The following is a 20,498-nucleotide window of genomic DNA, read 5'->3' on the forward strand; positions in this document are numbered from 1 at the left end:
ACAATTTGGCTCAAATAAAATCACAAAAATTCTTTACAGGTTTCAATGGGTTTTTTTAAGTTAACAAGGGAACCCTGCTTGCCTGCGTGGTGCTAAGTCTCCCAGGGTCTGTCCAGCCCAAACCTGCACCACAGATGAAGGCCCAGGACATCCATATCACTTCGTGACTCCAATCAGAATGGGCACTCCTGGGGCCCTGGAGGTCACGCTATTCCCACTTGTCAGCCATGACCCTATTCAGAAGTGCCAAACGCAATGTCGGGGCAGCACAGGGATTATCAGAGCCCTAAACTCTTGTCCACATAGGAATTCATAGGAATTCTAATGAATCATTGATTGACCAGCACCATTTTACCAATTGGAATTGAGTTATCAGAAATGGGAATAAAGCCAACATATAATAGATGGCTGTTACTCGATGGTGATTATTTCTTTAAGCCAAAACATTTTTTTATTCCATAGGATCTTTGTCTCTTCATCTTTGAATCCCAATTAATATTGTTGGCAAATAAAATAAAAGGAGTTCATGTAGTTTTTGCCCAAGCTTGAGTCACCATGAGCAGTAGTTTAGGAAAAGAAAGAGTCTCTAAAGAGAAAGATAACCAAGTACCATCAGCCAAGGAAAGAGAAAAGGAGGCAAAAGCCTTTAGAGCAGTGGTTCTCAACCTTCCTAATGCCGCGACCCTTTAATACAGTTCCTCATGTTGTGGTGACCCCCAATTTCATTGTTACAAATTGAATATAATTAAAGCAAAGCGATTAATCACAAAAACAATATGTAATTATATATGTGTTTTCCAATGGTCTTAGGCGGCCCCTGTGAAAGGGTTGTTCGACCCCCAAAGGGGTTGCGACCCACAGGTTGAGAACCGCTGCTGTAGAGGTTTTTGGGAAAGAGAACAAAGAAAAAGAACCTAAGACCAAAGGGAAAGATGCCAAAGATGGAAAGAAGGACTCAGTGCTGCCCAACCGGGGATGGCTTTTTCAGTTGATAATACAGTCAAATGGCCAAATCCAGTACCTGGGACTAGAAAAAAATCTAGCAACGCAGAGGTAATCCAGGAGCTCAACAAATGTCAGGAAGAGAACTCAATGTATTTGGAGTTATCCAAAGGTCTATACACATATTGGCATCATCAATCAAAGAGTTGACTCAATTAACAGAACTTTATTTATATAGCAACTAACTGCAGTCCCTCCCAGCAGAAGTGGGTTGTCTAGTACTAGTAAATCTCATGACACTATCTCTAAGTGAAAATTCACTTACCAGTTTGCCTTACTGTCTTGATAACTTGAAGAAGTTGTAGATGCTTGGTTTATGGCATAATAAACAGAAATTCCTACAGTGGTGTATAGGCTTCTCTCACCTCTCTTTACCTTCACTTTAATCATATAACTACTGTGGAGAAGGACATAAAAAAAAAAAACCTGTCAAAAACTCAGCATGCTTAGCTTTTGAGGAAACAAAAGCAAACAACTACCTGCTGAAATTGGTGAATTATGTAACTTCATTATGCTGGATGTAGCTCACAATTAACTTGAACATCTTCCAAAGGAGATTGGAAACTGCACACAGATAACAACCTTGACTTGTAGCACAAGGAACTGCTAGACCTTCCAGATACTATAGGAAACCTGTCCAGTTTAAGCCATATTGGTCTGAGATGTAACCAACTCTCAGCAATACCCAGATCACTGACAAAATGCAGTGCACTTGAAGAATTAAATTTAGAAAACAATAACATTTCTACTTTACCAGAGAGCCTTTTATCAAGTCTTGTGAAACTGAATAGTTTGGCCTTAGCTAGAAATTGCTTCCAGTTATATTCAGTAGGTGGTCCATCTCAGTTTTCACTCAACATGGACAATTGGATCAATAAAATTCCATTTAGAATTTTCTCCAGATAAAAAGTATTAAGTAAGCTGACTATGAAGGACAATCAGTTGACATCACTTCCCTTGGATTTTGGAACTTGGACCAGTATGGTAGAATTGAATTTAGCCACTAATCAGCTCACAAAGATCCTTGAGGATGTGTCTAGTCTCGTTTCTCTTGAGGTTCTGATATTATCAAACAGTCTTCTAAAGAAGCTTCCCCATGGTCTTGAAAACCTTAGGAAGTTAAGAAAACTGGATCTAGAAGAGAACAAATTGGAATCCTTGCCAAATGAAATTGCTTAACTTAAGGATTTACAGAAATTGGTCTTGACAACAACCAGTTGACCACTCTTCCCAGAAGCATTGGTCACCTTACCAATCTCACACATCTAGGCCTTGGAGAGAACCTACTTACTAATCTTCCTGAGGAAATTGGTACATTGGAGAACCTAGAACAGGGGTGGGCAACCCCTGGCCCGTGTGCCAAACATGGCATGCCAGTAACTCTTGCTGGCATGCAAAACCCTCTCTTATAATCTTCCATTTACAATTTTTTCTTAATATCAACTTTTTTATTTTTCAGATAAATTCAGTGTAGATGCATCTTAGATAAATAAATAATTTTACATAACAAGTTATCTTAAAGATCATAGACATGGATTGACGAGAGAGGGAAAGAGTAATTTCTATGCCTCTGCCTTAACTCTCCCTGCCTTCATAGATCTGACCAGTGTTTTGGTTTCATCCACATACACTTGTGAATCTTTGTTCTCAGTGATGAATTTTGTTAAGTCTTGTAATAGGAGTAGCCTGATGGATGAAAGTAGTAGCTCGTGCATATCTCTGAAGGTCACGAAATATAAACCTGATGTAAAATCTCTGTCATCAGTGATGCAGCAGCAAAAGTCCCACTGATAATATCAAACGGAGTCATAAAGTTTTCTGTTGGACTATCAGTGTACATGTATACATTAAAAAATAAATGTATTTTTCATCCTCATAGACTGTGTTTTTGTCACTCAAATAAATGTTATTATTTCTTCAAGGTTCTTCACAGATGTACACCTTAAGAGATATCAAGTAGGCGTAACATGTTCTCAAAAAATTAGGGTTGGCATGAAGAAGAATCAGAGATTTTGAGTCAGAGATTTTGCTGGTTTTGGCACGCACTCACAAAAATTTTGCCCATCCCTGACCTAGAAGAACTGTATTTGAATGACAACCCCAACCTGCACAGCCTTCCCTTTGAGCTGGCTCTTTGCAGCAAGCTTTTAATCATGAGCACTGAGAACTGTCCTTCCACCTCAGATTGTTGCTGGGAGTCCTTTGTTCAGTTCTTAAAGATGTAGGGTCCATATCATCCCATGGTCTGATACAAATCTGCTGGTCCAACACACTGTTCACAAATAATGTTTCATATCTATATGTAAGTCTATTTATGTAAATATTGCTATATTTGGCAAATTTATAAAGATTGCAGTATGTGTTTCTGCTAATAGAGGAGTCATAGTCATTTAGATTTTTTAAATTTCTGTACATGCCGAAACCGGTTTGGCTCAGTGGATAGAGCGTCGGCCTGCGGACTGAAAGGTCCCAGGTTCGATTCCGGTCAAGGGCATGTACCTGGGTTGCGGGCATATCCCCAGTGGGAGATGTGCAGGAGGCAGCTGATCGATGTTTCTCTCTCATCGATGTTTCTAACTCTCTATCTCTCTCCCTTCCTCTCTGTAAAAAATCAATAAAATATATTTTTTAAAAAAATAAATTTCTGTACAAAAGGCTTATATAAGTTTTCTTTGCTGAACTTGATGGATGCTTTTCTGTTGTGTAATATGATGTGCCAGTTTGCTAAAAAAATTTCTAAACAAATTATGAATTTATTAAATTTAAAGGGCAGAGGTAGTACAGTTAGATATACTTTCTTTTAGCAAAAATAATGGGCAAATAATTTTGCTGCAACTTTTCATATACATTTCCCCTTACCAATTGTCAGATCTTTATAGTATTACTAGAGGCCTGGTGCATGAATTCGTGCATGGGTGGGGTTGGGCCGGCCCATCCCGATCGGGGCCATCGGGGCCAGGCTGGCCAGGGGGAAGGGACACGGGTGGTTGGCCAGCTGGCCCTGCCCCTAATCGGGGTAAGGGGTGCCAATCAGGCTGGTTGGCTGGCCACAGTGCACGTCATAGTGACCGGTCATCCTGGTCGTTCTGGTCCTTCTGGTTGTTTGGCTTATAGATAGATAGATAGATAGATAGATAGATAGATAGATAGATAGATAGGCCCTGCTGGTAGAATTTTTTTAACTTACTTTGAAATTTAAATTTTATATATTGTTTACACTCAGAGTAAATCACTGGATTTTTTTGTTGTTGCTTTGATTTGCTCTGTTTTGATCAGGTAAATCTAGAGTTTATATCCTCTGCAAAGAATTTGAATCAGCTGGTTTAAATATTAAGATATTTGCTTTTTGAAACAACTGGCAAAGTGAAAAGATACAGTCAAAATTCTAGAATTCTTTTTATTGTGATTCTCAGATCAATTGCCAAGAAAAATATTTGAATTGATTCTTTAGGTTGAGGGGAGGGTATTGAGACCTCTTCTAGTATAAATATCTTTTCTTAAATTTGGGGAACAGAAACTTGTAGTGTAAAGGAGTTTTCATTCCTAAAAGTTGCAGGTTCACAAAAAATAACAGAATAATTTGGCAAAAAAATACATAAACACACACATTCTATACATGTATATATAATACTATATAAATACTTATTACAAACTATAATAGGTAACTTCAAGGATTTCTCCTTAGTCTTGTGCAATGAAAATGAATGTTTTTCTTTGAACACTGCAATATATGTATGTTTCAAGGTTATTTAACAGTGTACTGTGGTTTTATATCTTGACTTGCCTTGTAGATCTTTTAGTTCTGGAATATCTGCATCTAAGCACAATATCTTCACACTGTGCTGTATTACTGCTGAACTATATGCACTTTTCCCCACATGTGACACTGGCTTCAAAAAATTCAGTTCAGTACTGTTGATTTTAATATCATCTTTCCTTTCTTGGTAGTTGTTAATACAGTATGGAAAAGAGACACATTGCATAGAAGCCATTGATAGTTCAGTGGGAATTCTGTAAGATGTGCCTGTGCTCTTTGATGTATTTTCTTTGCTTTACTGCTTTTAAGGCTGGCAGTGTTGTAAATGTGTGCCCCTCATATGTTACTTTTGATAGTGTCAATCTAAGTTGGTTTAAATTTTAGAGAGACTCACAGAGCAAGTGCATTCTAGATATCATTCTAAAAAAATACACCTCACATAATGAATAACCATTATATGTAATTACATATTGCTGCTTGGATTTATTTTTTTATTCCCATTTACACGGGCATTGTGTTTTAAAGAAAATAACTTTTGAATTAAGGCCATGATATTAAGATAGAAATTTGAGGTGTTGTTTTGCTTTTCCTGGTGCTCAAAATCAGGAATAAGTTTGAGGTGAAACCTATCCTATCTAATAAAAGAGAAACATGCAAATTGACCATAACCCTGACACCCTTCCCATTGGCTAATCAGCAGGATATGCAAATTAACTGCCAACCAAGATGGTGGCCGGCAGCCACGCAGCTGAAGTGAACAGGAGGCTTGCTTGCTCCAGCGATGGAGGAAGCCAAGGTACCCTGCTTGCCGCAGCCCGGCTCTGAGCTGCACTTTAAGAAACAATGTTGCAATTCTAAAAGCTAAACAAGCTCCAGAGACCTGCTTTCAGCCAGCTTCGGCCTCAGAGCTTAGAGCTGCAGTTATGGCAACAGAGTTCCAATTATAGAAACCTGCTTTTACCCAGCTTCGGCCTCAGAGCTTAGAGCTGCTGTGATGGCAACAGAGTTTCAATTATAGAAGCCAAACAGACCCAGAAACCTGCTTTCAGCCCTCAGAGCTGGAGCCGGCTCTCAGCTCCAGTGACAGCTATAGAAGGTAAATAAATCCCAGAATAAAAAAAAAAAAAAGGAGAGGCTGGGAGCTTAAGTTGCCCTCCAGCCTGAAAATGGCTCTCAGGCCCTCACCCAGACTGGCCAGGCACCCCAGTGGGGACCCCCACCCTGAAGGGGGTGTGACCAGCTGCAAATAGCCATCAACCCATCATTCAGGCTGGACAGGCACCCAAGCAGGAACCCCACCCTGATCCGGGACACTTTCAGGGCAAACCAGCCAGCCCCCACCCGTGCACCAGGCCTCTATCCTATACTACAGGCAGGGCGGGACAGCGCGAGCTGCCATCCAGGCCTCATGTGCAGCCCTGGGCAGCGGGGCATAAGCCCTGCCCCCAGCTGGGACCCCTGTGTGCCACCTGGGCCCCCAGCTGGGACCCCCGTGCCGCCTAAGCCATGCACTGCTAAGCCCTGCCCCCAGCCGGGACCCTATGACTATTGGAGAGCAGGAAAGTGCCACTGGGCCCTGGGTCGCTGTGGTGATCCGGCCATTGGTAAGTAGAAAAGTGTGGCCTGTAGGCAGCCCCCAGCTGTGCCTGATCCGGGAGCAGGAAAGCAAGCCCAGCCTGCGGGCAGCCCCCAGTTGCGCCTTCTCCCTGGTCACCATGAGGATCCGGGAGCAGGAAAGCAAGTCTGGCCTGTGGGCAGCCCCAAACTTTCCCTGCTCCCCAGTCGCCATGGTGATCTGGGAGCAGGAAAGCAAGCCTGGCCTCCGGACAGCCCCCAGCTGGGCCTGCTCCCCGGTTGCCATGGTGATCCGGGAGCAGGAAAGCCCGGCTTGCAAGCAGCACCCCCATTCTGGCCATAGCTCAAGGGAAAGTACAACATGCAGTGGAGGCCAGGAGCCTGAGAGATCAACACAGAAGGGCTCTTGCTCCAAGCCTCCATAGTGTGGCTGCCCCAGACACACACACACACACACACACACACACACACACTGAGCCTCCAATGTGGCTGGGGGCAGACCCCCAGTGGGGACACACACACACACACACACACACACACACACACACACACACGGCAACTGCTTCTAGCCTACGTGTGGCGCGGCTGGGGGCAGGCTTTAGCAGACAGACAGACACACACACACACACACACACACACACACACACACACACACAGGATGCCTGCTCCAAGTCTCTGCTGCCAGACTGTGGCCATCAGTAGGACATACACTGAGGGCTCCCGGACTGTGAGAGGGGCAGGCTGGGCTGAGGGAACCCCACCCCTAGTGCACGAATTTCATGCACCGGGCCTCTAGTATTCATATAATTGGCAAATTTTTAAGTCAACTAAGAAATGGAAGACAGGTGAAAATATAAAACCCTAGAATGCATAAATATGCTGTAAAACTATTGTATATTCAATGGATTTTATCAAGTAACTAGAGGCCCGGTGCACAAATGCATGCATGGGTGGGGTCTGGCCAGCCCACCTCAATCGGGGCTGAATGGGCCGGCTGGTGGAGGGGGGGGGCCTTTGGGAGGTCGGCTGGCCCAGACCCTGATGGGGGGGGGGGCGATTGGGGCCAGGGCTGGCCAGGGGGAAGGGCCATGAGCCAATCAGGGGTGGAGCAGCCGGAAGGAGGGGCCGAGGGAGGTTGGCTGGCCGGCCCCGCCCCTGATCTGGCCAGTTGGTCAGCCACAGTGGGCATAATAGCGCCCAGTTGTTCTCGTTGTTCTAGTCATTCCAGTTGTTCCAGCATTCTGGTTGCTGGCTTTTTATATATATAGATATCCTTTCTTCTTTTATTCCCCAGCTATTGTGGCTTTTCAGTTAAAATTTTGGGGGAAAAAGAGGGACAGAAGGAAGTGCCTTGAAAACATCAAAGGGGAGTACAGTTTTTCTATTTCTTAATAGAAAAATGCTTAAAGTTAAAGCAGACAAGTGAGAACTGATAAGCAAAAGAAAAAAATAACAAGGTACTCTGAATGCTTTGCAAAAGGCTTGGATTAAATTGTGGTTCTAGGAAGAGTTGTAAGCTTGTGGCAAAACATAGATTAAGATACATACTTTTGAATCCTGCCTCTTTCTTTTTATTTTTCTTTATTGATTAAGGTATTGCATATGTGTCCTTATTGCCCCCCATCCCCCCACTCATGCCCTCACCACCCTGTTATCTGTGCCCATAGGTTAGGCTTATATGCATGCATACAAGTCCTTTGGTTGATCTCTCCCCCTTACCCCCACCTTCCCCTACCTTCCCTCTGAGGTTGATGGTCTGATCGATGCTTCTCTGTCTCTGGATCTGTTTTTGTTCATCAGTTTATGTTGTTCATTATATTCCATAAATGAGTGAGATCATGTGATATTTATCTTTCTCTGACTGACTTATTTCGCTTAGCATAATGCTCTCTAGTTCCATCCATGCTGTTGCAAATGGTAAAACTTCCTTTTTTATTTTTTAATGCAGCATAGTATTCCATTGTGTAGATTTACCACAGTTTTTGAATCCACTCATCTGCTGATGGGCACTTAGGCTGCTTCCAAATCTTAGCTATGGTGAATTGTGCTGCTATGAACATATGGGTGCATATATCCTTTCTGATTGGTGTTTCTAGTTTCTTCGGATATAGTCCTAGAAGTGGGATCACTGGGTCAAATGGGAGTTCCATTTTTAGTTTTTTTGAGGAAACTCCATAATGTTCTCCATAGTGGCTGCACTAGTCTGCATTCCCACCAGCAGTGAAGGAGGGTTCCTTTTTCCCCACATCCTCGCCAGCACTTGTTGTTTGTTGATTTGTTGATGATAGCCATTCTGACAGGTGTGAGATGGTACCGCATTGTCGTTTTGATTTGCATCTCTCAGATGGTTAGTGACTTTGAGCATGTTTTCATATGTCTCTTGGCCTTCCTTATGTCTTCTTTCGAAAAGTATCTATTTAGGTCCTTTGCCCGTTTTTTGATTGGATTGTTTAGCTTCCTTTTGTTAAGTTGTATGAGTTCCCTATAAATGTTGGAGATTAAACCCTTATCAGTGATGACATTGGCAAATATGTTCTCCCATGCAGTGGGCTTTCTTGTTGTTTTGTTGATGGCTTATTTTGCTGTGCAAAAGCTTTTATTTTGATATAGTCCCATTTGTTTATTTTCTCTTTAGTTTTCATTGCCCTAGGAGCTGTATTGGTGAAGAAATTGCTTCGGCATATGTCTGAGATTTTGCTGCCTGTGGATTCCTCTAGTATTTTTGTGGTTTCCTGTCTTATGTTTAAGTCCTTTATCCATTTTGAGTTTATTTTTATGTATGGTGTAAGTTGTTGGTCTACTTTCATTTTTTGCATGTATCTGTCCAATTTTCCCAACGCCATTTGTTGAAGAGACTATCTTGACTCCATTGTATGTTCTTGCCTCTTTTGTCAAATATTAATTGGGTTGATTTCTGGGTTCTCAATTCTATTCCATTGATCTATATCTCTGTTCTTGTGCCAGTAGCAGGCAGTTTTGAGAACAGTGGCTTTGTAATACAGCTTGATATCTGGTATTGAGATCTCACCAACTTTGTTCTTCTTTCTCAGGATTGCTGCAGTTATTCGGGGTCTTATTTTTATTCCAGATGAATTTTTGGAGAGTACATTCTAGGTCTGTGAAATATGCCATTGGTATTTTAATGGGGAGTGCACTGAATCTATAGATTGCTTTGGGTAGTATGGACATTTTAATGATGTTGATTCTACCAATCCATGAACATGTTATGTTCTTCCATTTGTTTATGTCTTCCTCTATCTCTTTTTTCAATGTCCTGTAGTTTCCTGAGTACAGGTCTTTTACCTCCTTAGTTAAGTTTATTCCTTGGTATCTTAATTTTTTTGGTGCAATGTAAATGGGATTTTTTTTAAGTATCTCTTTCTGTAAGTTCACTATTGGTGTATAGAAATGCCATATATTTCTTGGGATTAATTTTGTATCCTGCTACATTGCCAAATTCATTTATTTAGTCTAATAGTTTTTTGATGGAGTCTTTGGGGTTTTCTATGTACAGTATCATGTCATCTGTGAATAAGGACAGTTTTACTTCTTCTTTTCCAATTTGGATGCCTTTTATTTCTTCTTCTCGTCTGATCGCAATGGCTAGTACTTCCAGTACTATGTCGAACAGAAGTGGTGAGAGTGGACATCCCTGTCTTGTTCCTGTTCTTAGGGAAAATGGTTTTAGTTTTTTCACATTGAGTATGATGTTGGCTGTGGGTTTGTCATATATGGCTTTTATTATGTTTAAGTATGATCTTTCTATTCCCACCTTGTTGAGAGTTTTTATCAACAAAGGGTGTTGGATTTTGTCAAATGCTTTTTCTGCATCAATTGATATGACTATGTGATTTTTATCTCTCAATTTATTTATGTGATTTATCACATTTATTGATTTGCAGCTGAATCCTGCCTCTTTCAATTAGTCATGTGACACTGGGTGAATAATTTAATTATTTTAAACCTATTTCCTCTTCAGTAAAACAGGAATTATAAAAGTGGCCAGTCATACTGCCTGACACATAATAGGCATTCGATAAATATTTTGGTATGAGAAATGATTCTTAGAGGTGAAGTAACTTGTCCAAAATTACACAGATAGAACCCCAAATTCTAGCATATCAAAATTATTTTGCTATTTCCTAGTTCTTTGGAAATATATGTTATTCATGGTTCTTGTCGCACATCTCTATAACTCAAGAATATTTGCCCCTGTCCTGACAGAGATCACTATACTAACACAGAACTTTGTTTCCTTGTGAATACAGCAGCATTTCTAAATTATGATTTTTGAAGTACTTGTTACATCAATCTGCCTCGTTTGAGGAAGGCTGAATGATTGTAAGCTTGGCATTGGACACTGAGATCCAGAAAGTGAAACATTTCTTCTAGATCTTATTGAGCTGTGCTATGTGGTGAAAAAACCTTTTAAACAAATATCCCTCGGAAACAAAATCCTGAAGCGAATGCCCTGGATACTAAATTAAAGTCGTAGGGTATATGCCAGGGGTCCTCCCATTTTACACTTGTCACACAGAAATTTCTTTCCCCTTCATTTTAGTTCACATACTCCTCTAATTCCCACAAACACTTCTCATTTTAAAGCTTAGTTCAGTACCAATTATTCTGAAATTTTGCTTAATGTGGTCTGGCAGATTGAAAAATGAATTGTAATACAAGAGAAATAGGAGGCATCTTAATGGAGTGGAATAAAAACTAGAAGACATGTATGTCCTTGGGCATCTCTTCCCCCCCGCCCCCGTCCCCACCCCCACTTCCCCGTGATTGTACCAGTAGAAAGAGCTGGGCTACAGGGTCTCTAAGATCCCTAGCATTTCTAGCATTCTATGCTTCTAACCCCTCTTCCCGCCCTCTCTCACACTGAGGTATTAGAATATAAAGGTGTGTGTGTGGTGGGGGGAGATAATTTGTAGAAGTGGGGGAAAATTGCAGGCAGGCAGTTCATCCAGTAGAGTGTGCACGATGTGGGAAGAGGAGGCAGGATTACTTGCTAATAGAATAAAATATTTACTATGCTAAGGATAGGGTCCTAACAAGCCTGCATCATTAATACCTTTGAAGCTCAACCTCCACCATGTATTGTTGAAAACCTACCAAGAGCTGGGAATGCACCAACAAGACCTCAGATGATTATATTAACCATGTTTCCTTTCTCTGAAGTTCGGTTTTGGTTTCATTGAAATGTATTCAGGAAGCTAGACACAGGCTCCCACCTGCTTTGCTACTGGCATGTGGGGACAAGCAGCTACAGAAAAAAAAATACTATTTCACTCTTTTCTTCTATTAGTTTTCATAGTTTTTGTCACAAGATTTGACTCTTGATAAAAACCACAGCTCAAAAAGTATGCTATGTGTGTTTTACTTGAGTCAATATAAACTCCTAGTCACTATACTAGTAAACTTCATCCAGACCAGACAATTAAAATATTGGCCTAATTTGGACTTTAAAGTTATGAACAATAGAAAGGGAAGTTACCAATTATTTGCTTAAAAGTTGACTACAAAAGGTGATTTATATTTACCTTAATGTTTTGTCACGCATATAACCCAATCAGGCAACCAAAATGAGTCATGTTTTTTTCATTTTCTGCAAGTGCCTCTGGGCAAAGATAAAGGTTACAGCTTGTGGAAGTGGTAATTAGAGCCAATTACAACTTGACTTATCTGCTTTGCCATTAAAATGCCTGTCAGACTTCTCATTTTCTAAACGAGGGCGGGGGGGGGGGGGGGGGAGCGTGGGAGAAAGGTATAGCTTAGTGGAGGGAGAGAGTTAGCCAAAGGGGAAAGATTTCTAATTCTGCTCACAAACTGAGTGTGTAACCTTAGACAAACACTCTGCCTTTTGTGCTTTGCTCACAGTCAACTCTAACTCTTGGAGCTGAAAGGGACCACAGGAAATCACCTGGCCTAGTCTTTTGACTTTAAGAAATTAAGGCATTATTATAGTCCCATGTTCCAAACGAGATATGAACAACAATTCAAGTTAACTAGAATGTCTTCTGTCTCCTAAGTGCAATAGATTTTATTTTGGTCCTTTAGCTTAACTGTCATGAAGAGAATGTAATTATTCGCCTCACTCTTCTCACAGGTGTTGTATACAGGTTAATACAAGACTGTAAAGCACATTGAAAACACCAAGGGAAGCTTATAAATAAAACATTACCAACAGAGATACCAGAGCTTGGAATAGGTCGGTCTCAAAGAAAAGTAACAGGTGTGGATTTAGCCCTTTAAAGAATTAGCTTGAGGAAAGAAATAGAATTACATTCAATTTAGTTAAAAGGACCAAACTCACTTGCTGCAAATATGTGAGTGTAATAAAGAGTAGGTGAAATTTTCCTTGTAAAATAAAAAATCCTGAACAAAGTGGACTCCTTGGGGGAAGGGTAAAAGGAAATAACGGGTTTACCTTACAACTTAAGAATCCTATACAACCTCTAATGATTTTTTTGCCTTTTGTCCTTAAAATGATCTGTAGTCAGTCACTGAATGCCTGGACTCATTATCTTCCTGTCTCTAATCTGTCTTCACTTTGTGTTCTAAACCATTCAAATTACCCCTGCCCAAATCACAATCTTTACCAGCTACTTTGAACACATCAACCCCCTCACAAATCCTTGTTATCCCCCGTATTGAATTACTCATTCATGATTTCAAGGCTGTCCATCAATCTACCCCAATCTAGTCTCTTTCCTGATCCTTCTCTACCTGTATTCCTTTTCTTTCAATACTACACTTTCTCTTCATATACCTGAAACAAATCCCATTCTTGCATCTGATAAGTCATCTCTTCACCTTTCTTGAAAATCAACTTGTATTTGATGTGAGGGGCTGAGTCTACTTAATAGGTAGAAGCCTAATGGTAGTCATCGATATGATCAGCTAAGGGAGATTAGAGCTTCCCTCTTCCTTACATGTTTCTATCTGGGATGAGCAAGGACAGGATGGTCTGGAGCAGAATGTGAAGAAGTGCTGCGGGGTAGAGATTGCTTGGAATATGTGCTAGTTCTAAGTATTAGAGGGTCTGCAGTATTTTAGGATTTGTCTCACCTTTTCATTCAATTAACACTTTATCTTTAATAAAAGCCTCAATTCATATGCTGTCGTCCTTGGTGAACATGTGTAGCGGTCACTATCAGAAATAGATACCTAGAGCGAGGGAAGGGTGATTCCCTTAGTTAGCCAAGTAGGCACAATGGTGTCAGGAAGGTTATTCCAAAAAGAGGTGGCAATATTACATTGTACAGTATCACTCTGAGGAGTAAAACTCTTAGATGAGGGTGGGAGGGGCCATTCTATTATTAGATCCAACATGAGTGATATGGGCGGAATCTGGTTACCTGGCAGATATTGAGCTTAGAAACAATATGTATTTTGGATTTTAAAATTTTATTCACCTCAATATAACAGCATATATAAAATGTTGCACAGACAAGCATTTCTAAAACCTGGTCACTCCTTTGGGATTGGCACAGAATACAGTTTTGAGAAAAAAAAAATTCAATGGTAGAATTTTCCTCTCTAAGGTCAGATTTGATTTGGAGATAGTCAAGTCACTTGAGAGTAAGTCTGGTGAAATAAGGTGGATAAAAATCTGAACATAAATTTTAGTGAAATACGGATGTAAAAGGATAACCTCTCTTCCTCTTAGAGTAAGTATCTGTAAGCTTCACAACATGCCACCCTCAAAAGAAACAATGATTACTAAGATAATTGTTTTTAAAGTTTTGTTTGGGGCACAGAAATATGTATCTGATTTTATGATACTAAAGCAAGAACAGGCATAGCTAGGGAAGACTACAACACATTCAGCTTCTTTGGAGGCCAGGTAATAAGGTTTTCCATCAACCTCCTATGGCTTCAGGATAGTAAGCAGCTTTTGTACAGATGTGGATCGGTAGTCCTGTTTGGCTTAAATGAGTGATGCAGTTCTTGGGAAGCAGAAAGTGGTGCTGGATTACACAAAGACAATCAAAACTAACACAAACACACATAGGCTTCCTGGTATGTAAATTATTTTTGAGGTTAAAGATCTCCTTTTACAGAATTTAGTATATAACAAATTTAAAAACCAAACTTCTTGACCTCCCAACATTAAATAACTAAATGTGCAAAAGAACCACCATTAAATATGGCATAAAAAGCTATACATTTTCTATGAAACAATATATGCACAGATTTTCAAAGCTGTGAAAATGCAATAAAGAGCACAACACATTTTGGTCACTTTATTAAATGACATTAAATAGTTTAAGTTTCAACTACTAAACAGCACTTTGAATGGTGAAAACACAGATAGTATTATTGTCATACTGAATGCTTTTCTTTAAAAACACAATTCCAGTCCTTATATATATTACAAAACAGCCTCAAAGGAAGAAGTGACATCTTTTCTACAGTACTTAAGGTACTCAATACAGAACTGAAAAGCAGTCTAACAGAAACAAAGGCGAGTCTTCACAGCTGTATGATTTCAGCAGCCAAAGCTGGATGATGACTGAAACATTACTATACAACTGGGACAAAACATATACAATATCACAATACTAAGCAAAAATGCTTTACACCCAAAGAAATAAAACAGGTTACAAAATGTGGAGAATTTAGCAGGCAAAACTGTATTACAAGCAACATTTTAAATCGTCATTTTTAAGCCATTGCAACTATTTAAAACATCTAAAACAAATATAAAACTGAGCCTTTTAGTATCTTATTGATGTGATTTTTGTCTTTAAATATTTGTTAAAGCTTGATTTTATACTCAAAGTACATATTATGTAGCTAAAATGTCAAGTGAGAATAGTGTATGCAAAGTGGTCCAAGTTTTATTTCAAACTCTCTTATTTCCAATTAATTAATCCTTCTATGCATTATTTTTAAGTCATAGTTTCATCGTGGTAAAACGGTTTAGAAAGTTGCTTAAAATTTTCACATCTATGTCTTTGAGCAGGTAATTAGACCATGTTGAAAGTTCCCAGGTCTAATAAATCAGATATAAAGTATCCTGGACTTGTAGAAATACCGACTGAGAACAGTTGTCCAGAGTATACTGTCTTCAAATATTTACCTCATAAATCTTGGGTTTTTCAGTTCTCCTAAAGTAAACACACATCTCCCCACCCCCCAATTAAATAAATTTGATTATATGGCTGGTATAATATCCAAATATATGGAATTTGTTAGTGATAATTAATCATGGGAGGTGGGAGGGGGTGGATCCTACAAATCTTACAAGTTTCATCACAAACCTAGTGCTCTTGGATGTTTTATCACTAGTTCTTTCAAGATAAAAATGGAAATCTCATAACCATCCAAACATCTCAAAAGAGTTTTAGCTAATGTTAAACTCATTCTAATCCAGTGATACCTGGAACAAGTCAATCTTCCATTCAACTTTCTTTTTTCTAGAATTCCTTAGCTGTTTCCACTTCCTGTTATATCATCATCTCAAAAATGTTTCTGTCATGTTGAGTTGACTCCCATAGTCTAACAATCTTTTTAAGAAACTCAAGCAACCAAATTGTACATGAATAAACTTATAGGTTATTTTTACAGGTCTGGATAAAGAAAAACAACAATTTAATGATTTTCTAGTAAAACTTCACAAAGGGGTATTACATGAATTAATTTGGATCAATAATTGCCTCAAGGACCTAAACTTAAAAAAAAATCAAACTGAGACATAATTTAAGAAAACAGGGAAGTTGGGGGAAAAGAACGTGATGAGAGAAAAGAAGATGAGCATAGAAGCCAGTGATCCTTATCTTTATAAGTAATTAATTCACAATACTGACAGTACTGGGAATTGTTAAAGCACATTCCTCATGTGAACTTAAAGTCAGCAATGGTTCTGCCATTTTGATGTTGTTTATAAAACAGGGTGTGAACTTAACAACCACAATGTCATCCTTAACCTCCTAAAATGCTAGAACTTGATTTTGTTAGACCACATCCCACTGCCAGCAATAGGATGAAGCACTAGCACTGGCACCAAGCAGTTAAGAGATGTGCTTTATATTAGTGCCAGGAGAGAGAAAATTCATGTGTGGAAGATAATCCACAACCCTGAAATTTTACCAGTAATTATTTCAGTACATACAACTGAAAATAAAAAATGGCAGAAAGTCTCAAGAAGAAAAAGGAATTCTCTTCTTAGGCTGTACTTAAGGCTGTTTATACAATACTAAGATAACTGCAAGATTCCTCCAAGTTTTAGAGCAGTAGTATTTAAGAATATTGCACACAATTCTGTGTCAAAGATAACCCTTAGTTTCTAATTTTCAGTCACAGAGATGATCTAGCAAGAGCCCAGTTTCAGACTTCAGTCAAAAGAACATTAAAACCATTTCAATTACTTTAATCAATAAATTGATTAAGTACAAAATTATTTTATAACTTGAGGAATCAACTCTAAGAACTCAGCTGTGTGTTTTTATATGTAAAGAATGAATATATAAATCTGTATTATTTCCTAAATTCATTAATTTCATGACAATTTTATGGTCACTAAAAGCAGGCATAAAAATTTAGAGAGGAAATCTGTGGAGGTGTTACTGTTATGGAACGACTTGTTTTCACTGAAAACAATTTGAAATATCTTCTGTACTCAATGTGTGTAAGAAGATTCTAGGCAACATCACTGACAAATGTCAGGAAGAAATGGTATGCCCTATTTTTAAAAAATTTTAAACTAATATGGAAGATTGGCATTTAAGGGGACCAAACTATTTTTACAGTTGAGTTCTGTTAAGTCATTGATTCCTAAAAAAATAAAAGATCTTTCTATGATTTTAACAATCCTTTAAGCTTTTAGTGCAAAATCACATTGATTTCCCTTGGGAAGGTCCTGGATTTTTGCTTCTCATCGGGGGTGGTGCACGCTGTAATGGTGGTGGCTGCATACCACCAGCCATTGACTGATACATTCCTCTCATATCAATCTGCTGGTAGTTAGAAGGATTCATGATTAAATTTGGAGGCTTTGGCATCATGAGGTGACCTAGTGTTGCTTGTTGATAAGTCATTTGTTGCTGTTGCTGCTGATTGTACTGCTGCTGGAGCCTTCGGTTCATAAGTATTCGCTGAACACAGCTGATTAACTAAAGAGAGAAAAGGGAGCTGTTACAAGTGCATGACCTGTTTCAAAGAGGCAAGTATCAAGTTTTGGGTTAAAATCAATTTGTTAGGGGGTACCATACCAAAAAGAAAACACATTATTGTTATCACCATTACTAATTTGATGGCATTCACAGGACCATTACTGTAGAAACCAGTTAGTAACACCATTTCGGGCTAAATTCTCCTAATGACTTAACTATTGTATTGCAAGCAGCATTTAGGTTAGTTACCATAGTAACCTGTCTTGCACTGTGATTAGTCTCAAGTATTAGTTACAGCACTTTTTGTCAAGTCTCCTTTCTTTGTCATTCTTTTGAATATTTCACATTATGACATATAAATAAACATTTTCAGTGACAGACACCAAAGGGAAAAAGCGCTCACAGTAGGAATAATTCCTACCTGGAATGTCTGAAATTTCCTAACAGAATTTAAAACTTTACAATGTTTTCTAAGTAAAATTCATGCCACAGAAATTGATTCTCTGGTGTCAAGAGTTGAAATTTCCCAGTGTAAGGCAGGTGGCAAGCAAAGGACTGCTGGGAAAGATGATCAAGGATCTTAGGATCTGCATTCTTTTTTTTTTTTTTAAAGCAACATTTTACTTTTGTTATGATAAAATAATGCTATAGAAATTCCTTTTTAAGATCCAGGATACATAAAAAATAAAATTATATGGATGACAGCAAATATAAATTTCAAGGGAACTCATTAGGGAAGATATTGCTCCTTTGTAACAAAAGATATTGCCTTTTCTTGACATTACTAGGTTTTTTTGACAAAATTTCTTCTAGAAATAACCATGTCCATCCGTCCATGTGAGAGATGGTTATTGACATAGACGTCACACAAATGCCTTATCCTATCTCTTAAAGAGGAAATACGCTAACTGACCGTTGCAAAGATGGCGGTGCCCACAGCCAATAAGGAGGGAGTATGCTAATTGACTGCCCTGCCCACAGCCCCAAGATGGTGGAGTCCAGTCTCCTCAGCTCCCCAGACGCCCAGGGCTGGCCAAGGCACAGGCAAGCCTCAGCTGTAGGCTGCCCAGCTGCCTAGGACCGGCCCGAGACGCAGGCAAGCCTCAGATGGCAGCTGCCCAGCTGCCCAGGGCCGCCAGAGGCTCAGGTAACTAGGGCCGGTCGAGGCTTGCGCTGCCAGCAGTGGCAGCAGAGATGTGATGGGGGCGTTGCCGTCCCCTGATTGCTGGGTCATCTCCTGCCCCTGAGGGCTCCTGGACTGTGAGAGGGGGCAGGCTGGGCTGAGGGACACCCCCTCCGGTGCATGAATTTTCATGCACTGGGCCTCTAGTTATAAATAAAAGAAAATTAAACATAACCAGAATACTCAGAATTCTTACCATCTGTTGTTTTGTCAATACATCATTGTAGATTGCTTCTCTTCGTTTAACATCAAGCTCCTGGCTGGCTTGTCTACTCAATGCTAACGCCTGTACTTGGGCCTCTGAGAGATTCATGTTTTCCTTCCACTGAAAGAAAAAGTTTCTATTTAGTCCTGTTGCAGTAGAACCAAGGAAAAATAATTAAACTACTTGAAGATATTCAGAGTGTTTCAAGTTTTCTTCTCTCCTTTCCTTTCCTTTATTCTGCTTAGAAGAAAACAACATTGCCAAGTGCCCCAAAACTGGTACATAAAGGAACAGTATGCAGCTGTAAAAAAGAAGGATCTCTTACCCTTTGAGAGAGCATAGAGGGACCTGGAGATTATTATTCTAAGTGAAATAAGCCGGTCAGAGAAAGACAAGTATTACATGATGTAACTTTATATGTGGAATCTAATGAACACAATAAACTGATGAATAAAACAAAACTAGAGACATGGAGACAAGGAACAGACTGACAAATCTTAGAGGGAAGGGGGAGTGGGAAGAGATTAACCAAAGAACTTATACGCATATATGCTTGACCATGAACATAGACAATCAGTAGTGAAGGCCTAGGGTGGGGTGAAAACTGGGCGGTGGGAGGCAAAGGGGGAAAAAAAAAGTGGGGGCATCTGTAATACTATCATCAATACATTTTTTTAAAAAGCAGGGTACTAAGTTTTCCACTGTTGTATAAGGGTTGGCTATCTCTGCAATAAAACTGTATTTAATTTGTGAAGCTGGTCATAAAAATATGTTTATGTAAACAATGTATACATTTCTATGATTGATTGACTTCCTAATTTTTAGATTTCAGCCACTTCTATTTTGTGCCAACATCTAGGTAAAACTGATAAATTATACTCGTACCCTGTCACTATTATCCACTTTACTAGTGTTTTACTATTGCAAATCAAGTTATAAGAATTATGCTCCTTTCCCCACAGAAATAGTGAAACAAACAATTAAAAATTAAAACAAATGGTGGGGGAAAGAACACAAATTTCAAGTTGGAGTAAGACAATTGCCAATTAACTTACCACAGCTGAAATTATATCTTCAAGTGGCTGAATCCTCACTGCTGCCATACTGTTTGTTGCTTCCACAACTTTTTCTCTTCCTTGATTTATGAGGTCCTAGAAGAATGTAAGAAATAAGTTATATAGAGCTTATAAAAGATAGTTTTAAAGTATAGAATTGCCAATTTATAGAATTGAAAAGAACAGCAAACTTCAGCATCAATAAAGTGGAATAAAACTCATCAGTGAGGGTCTTGTTAGGAAGATAAAAGTTTGGGTTTTATTGAACCAATAATTTAATAATCTAAATGACTCCATAAGCACATTTTAAAACGGAAACCACAGATTCCATGGTATAATAAAATCTAATCTTTCTTAGTTAACTTCATAATTGATTCTGGTTTTAAGTCAATTATTTCATAATACTGGGCATTATCATATACTTAGTGTTGCATCTACATGGCATTAGAGTGTAAGTCAATGTGTGCATTTATCCTACTTTCAAACATTAAACAAGTAATTTGTTTATTCAAAATATTTTATAACTGAAGAAAGTGCTATTTCCTTACTCAGTCATCTGCCCTATTGTTTCTTAAATAAAGTAATTCAAACTACATTAAAT

General features: G+C 39.1%; 1 protein-coding gene and 1 pseudogene across 10 annotated transcripts in view; one reads left to right on the top strand and one right to left on the bottom strand.

Annotated features, from left to right (window-relative positions):
- Positions 1-453: 453 nt before the first annotated feature.
- On the top strand, positions 454-3,251 carry LOC132225246 (leucine-rich repeat protein SHOC-2-like; annotated as a pseudogene).
- An 11,318-nt stretch (positions 3,252-14,569) lies between these two features.
- The window catches only part of ATRX (ATRX chromatin remodeler), a 284,022-nt gene continuing 278,093 nt past the window's right edge, over positions 14,570-20,498 (bottom strand). For all 10 annotated transcript variants that reach the window (XM_059679370.1, XM_059679369.1, XM_059679366.1 and 7 more), the window contains 3 exons: positions 19,898-19,993; positions 18,834-18,962; positions 14,570-17,454 (listed from right to left, as the gene is read on the bottom strand). In XM_059679370.1, coding sequence (XP_059535353.1) covers positions 17,176-17,454; positions 18,834-18,962; positions 19,898-19,993 — 504 coding nt within the window. In that variant the 3' untranslated portion in view covers positions 14,570-17,175. The remainder of the gene's footprint in view (positions 17,455-18,833; positions 18,963-19,897; positions 19,994-20,498) is intronic.

Source organism: Myotis daubentonii, chromosome X, assembly GCF_963259705.1.
Source record: "Myotis daubentonii chromosome X, mMyoDau2.1, whole genome shotgun sequence".
Classification (NCBI taxonomy): Eukaryota; Metazoa; Chordata; class Mammalia; order Chiroptera; family Vespertilionidae; genus Myotis; species Myotis daubentonii.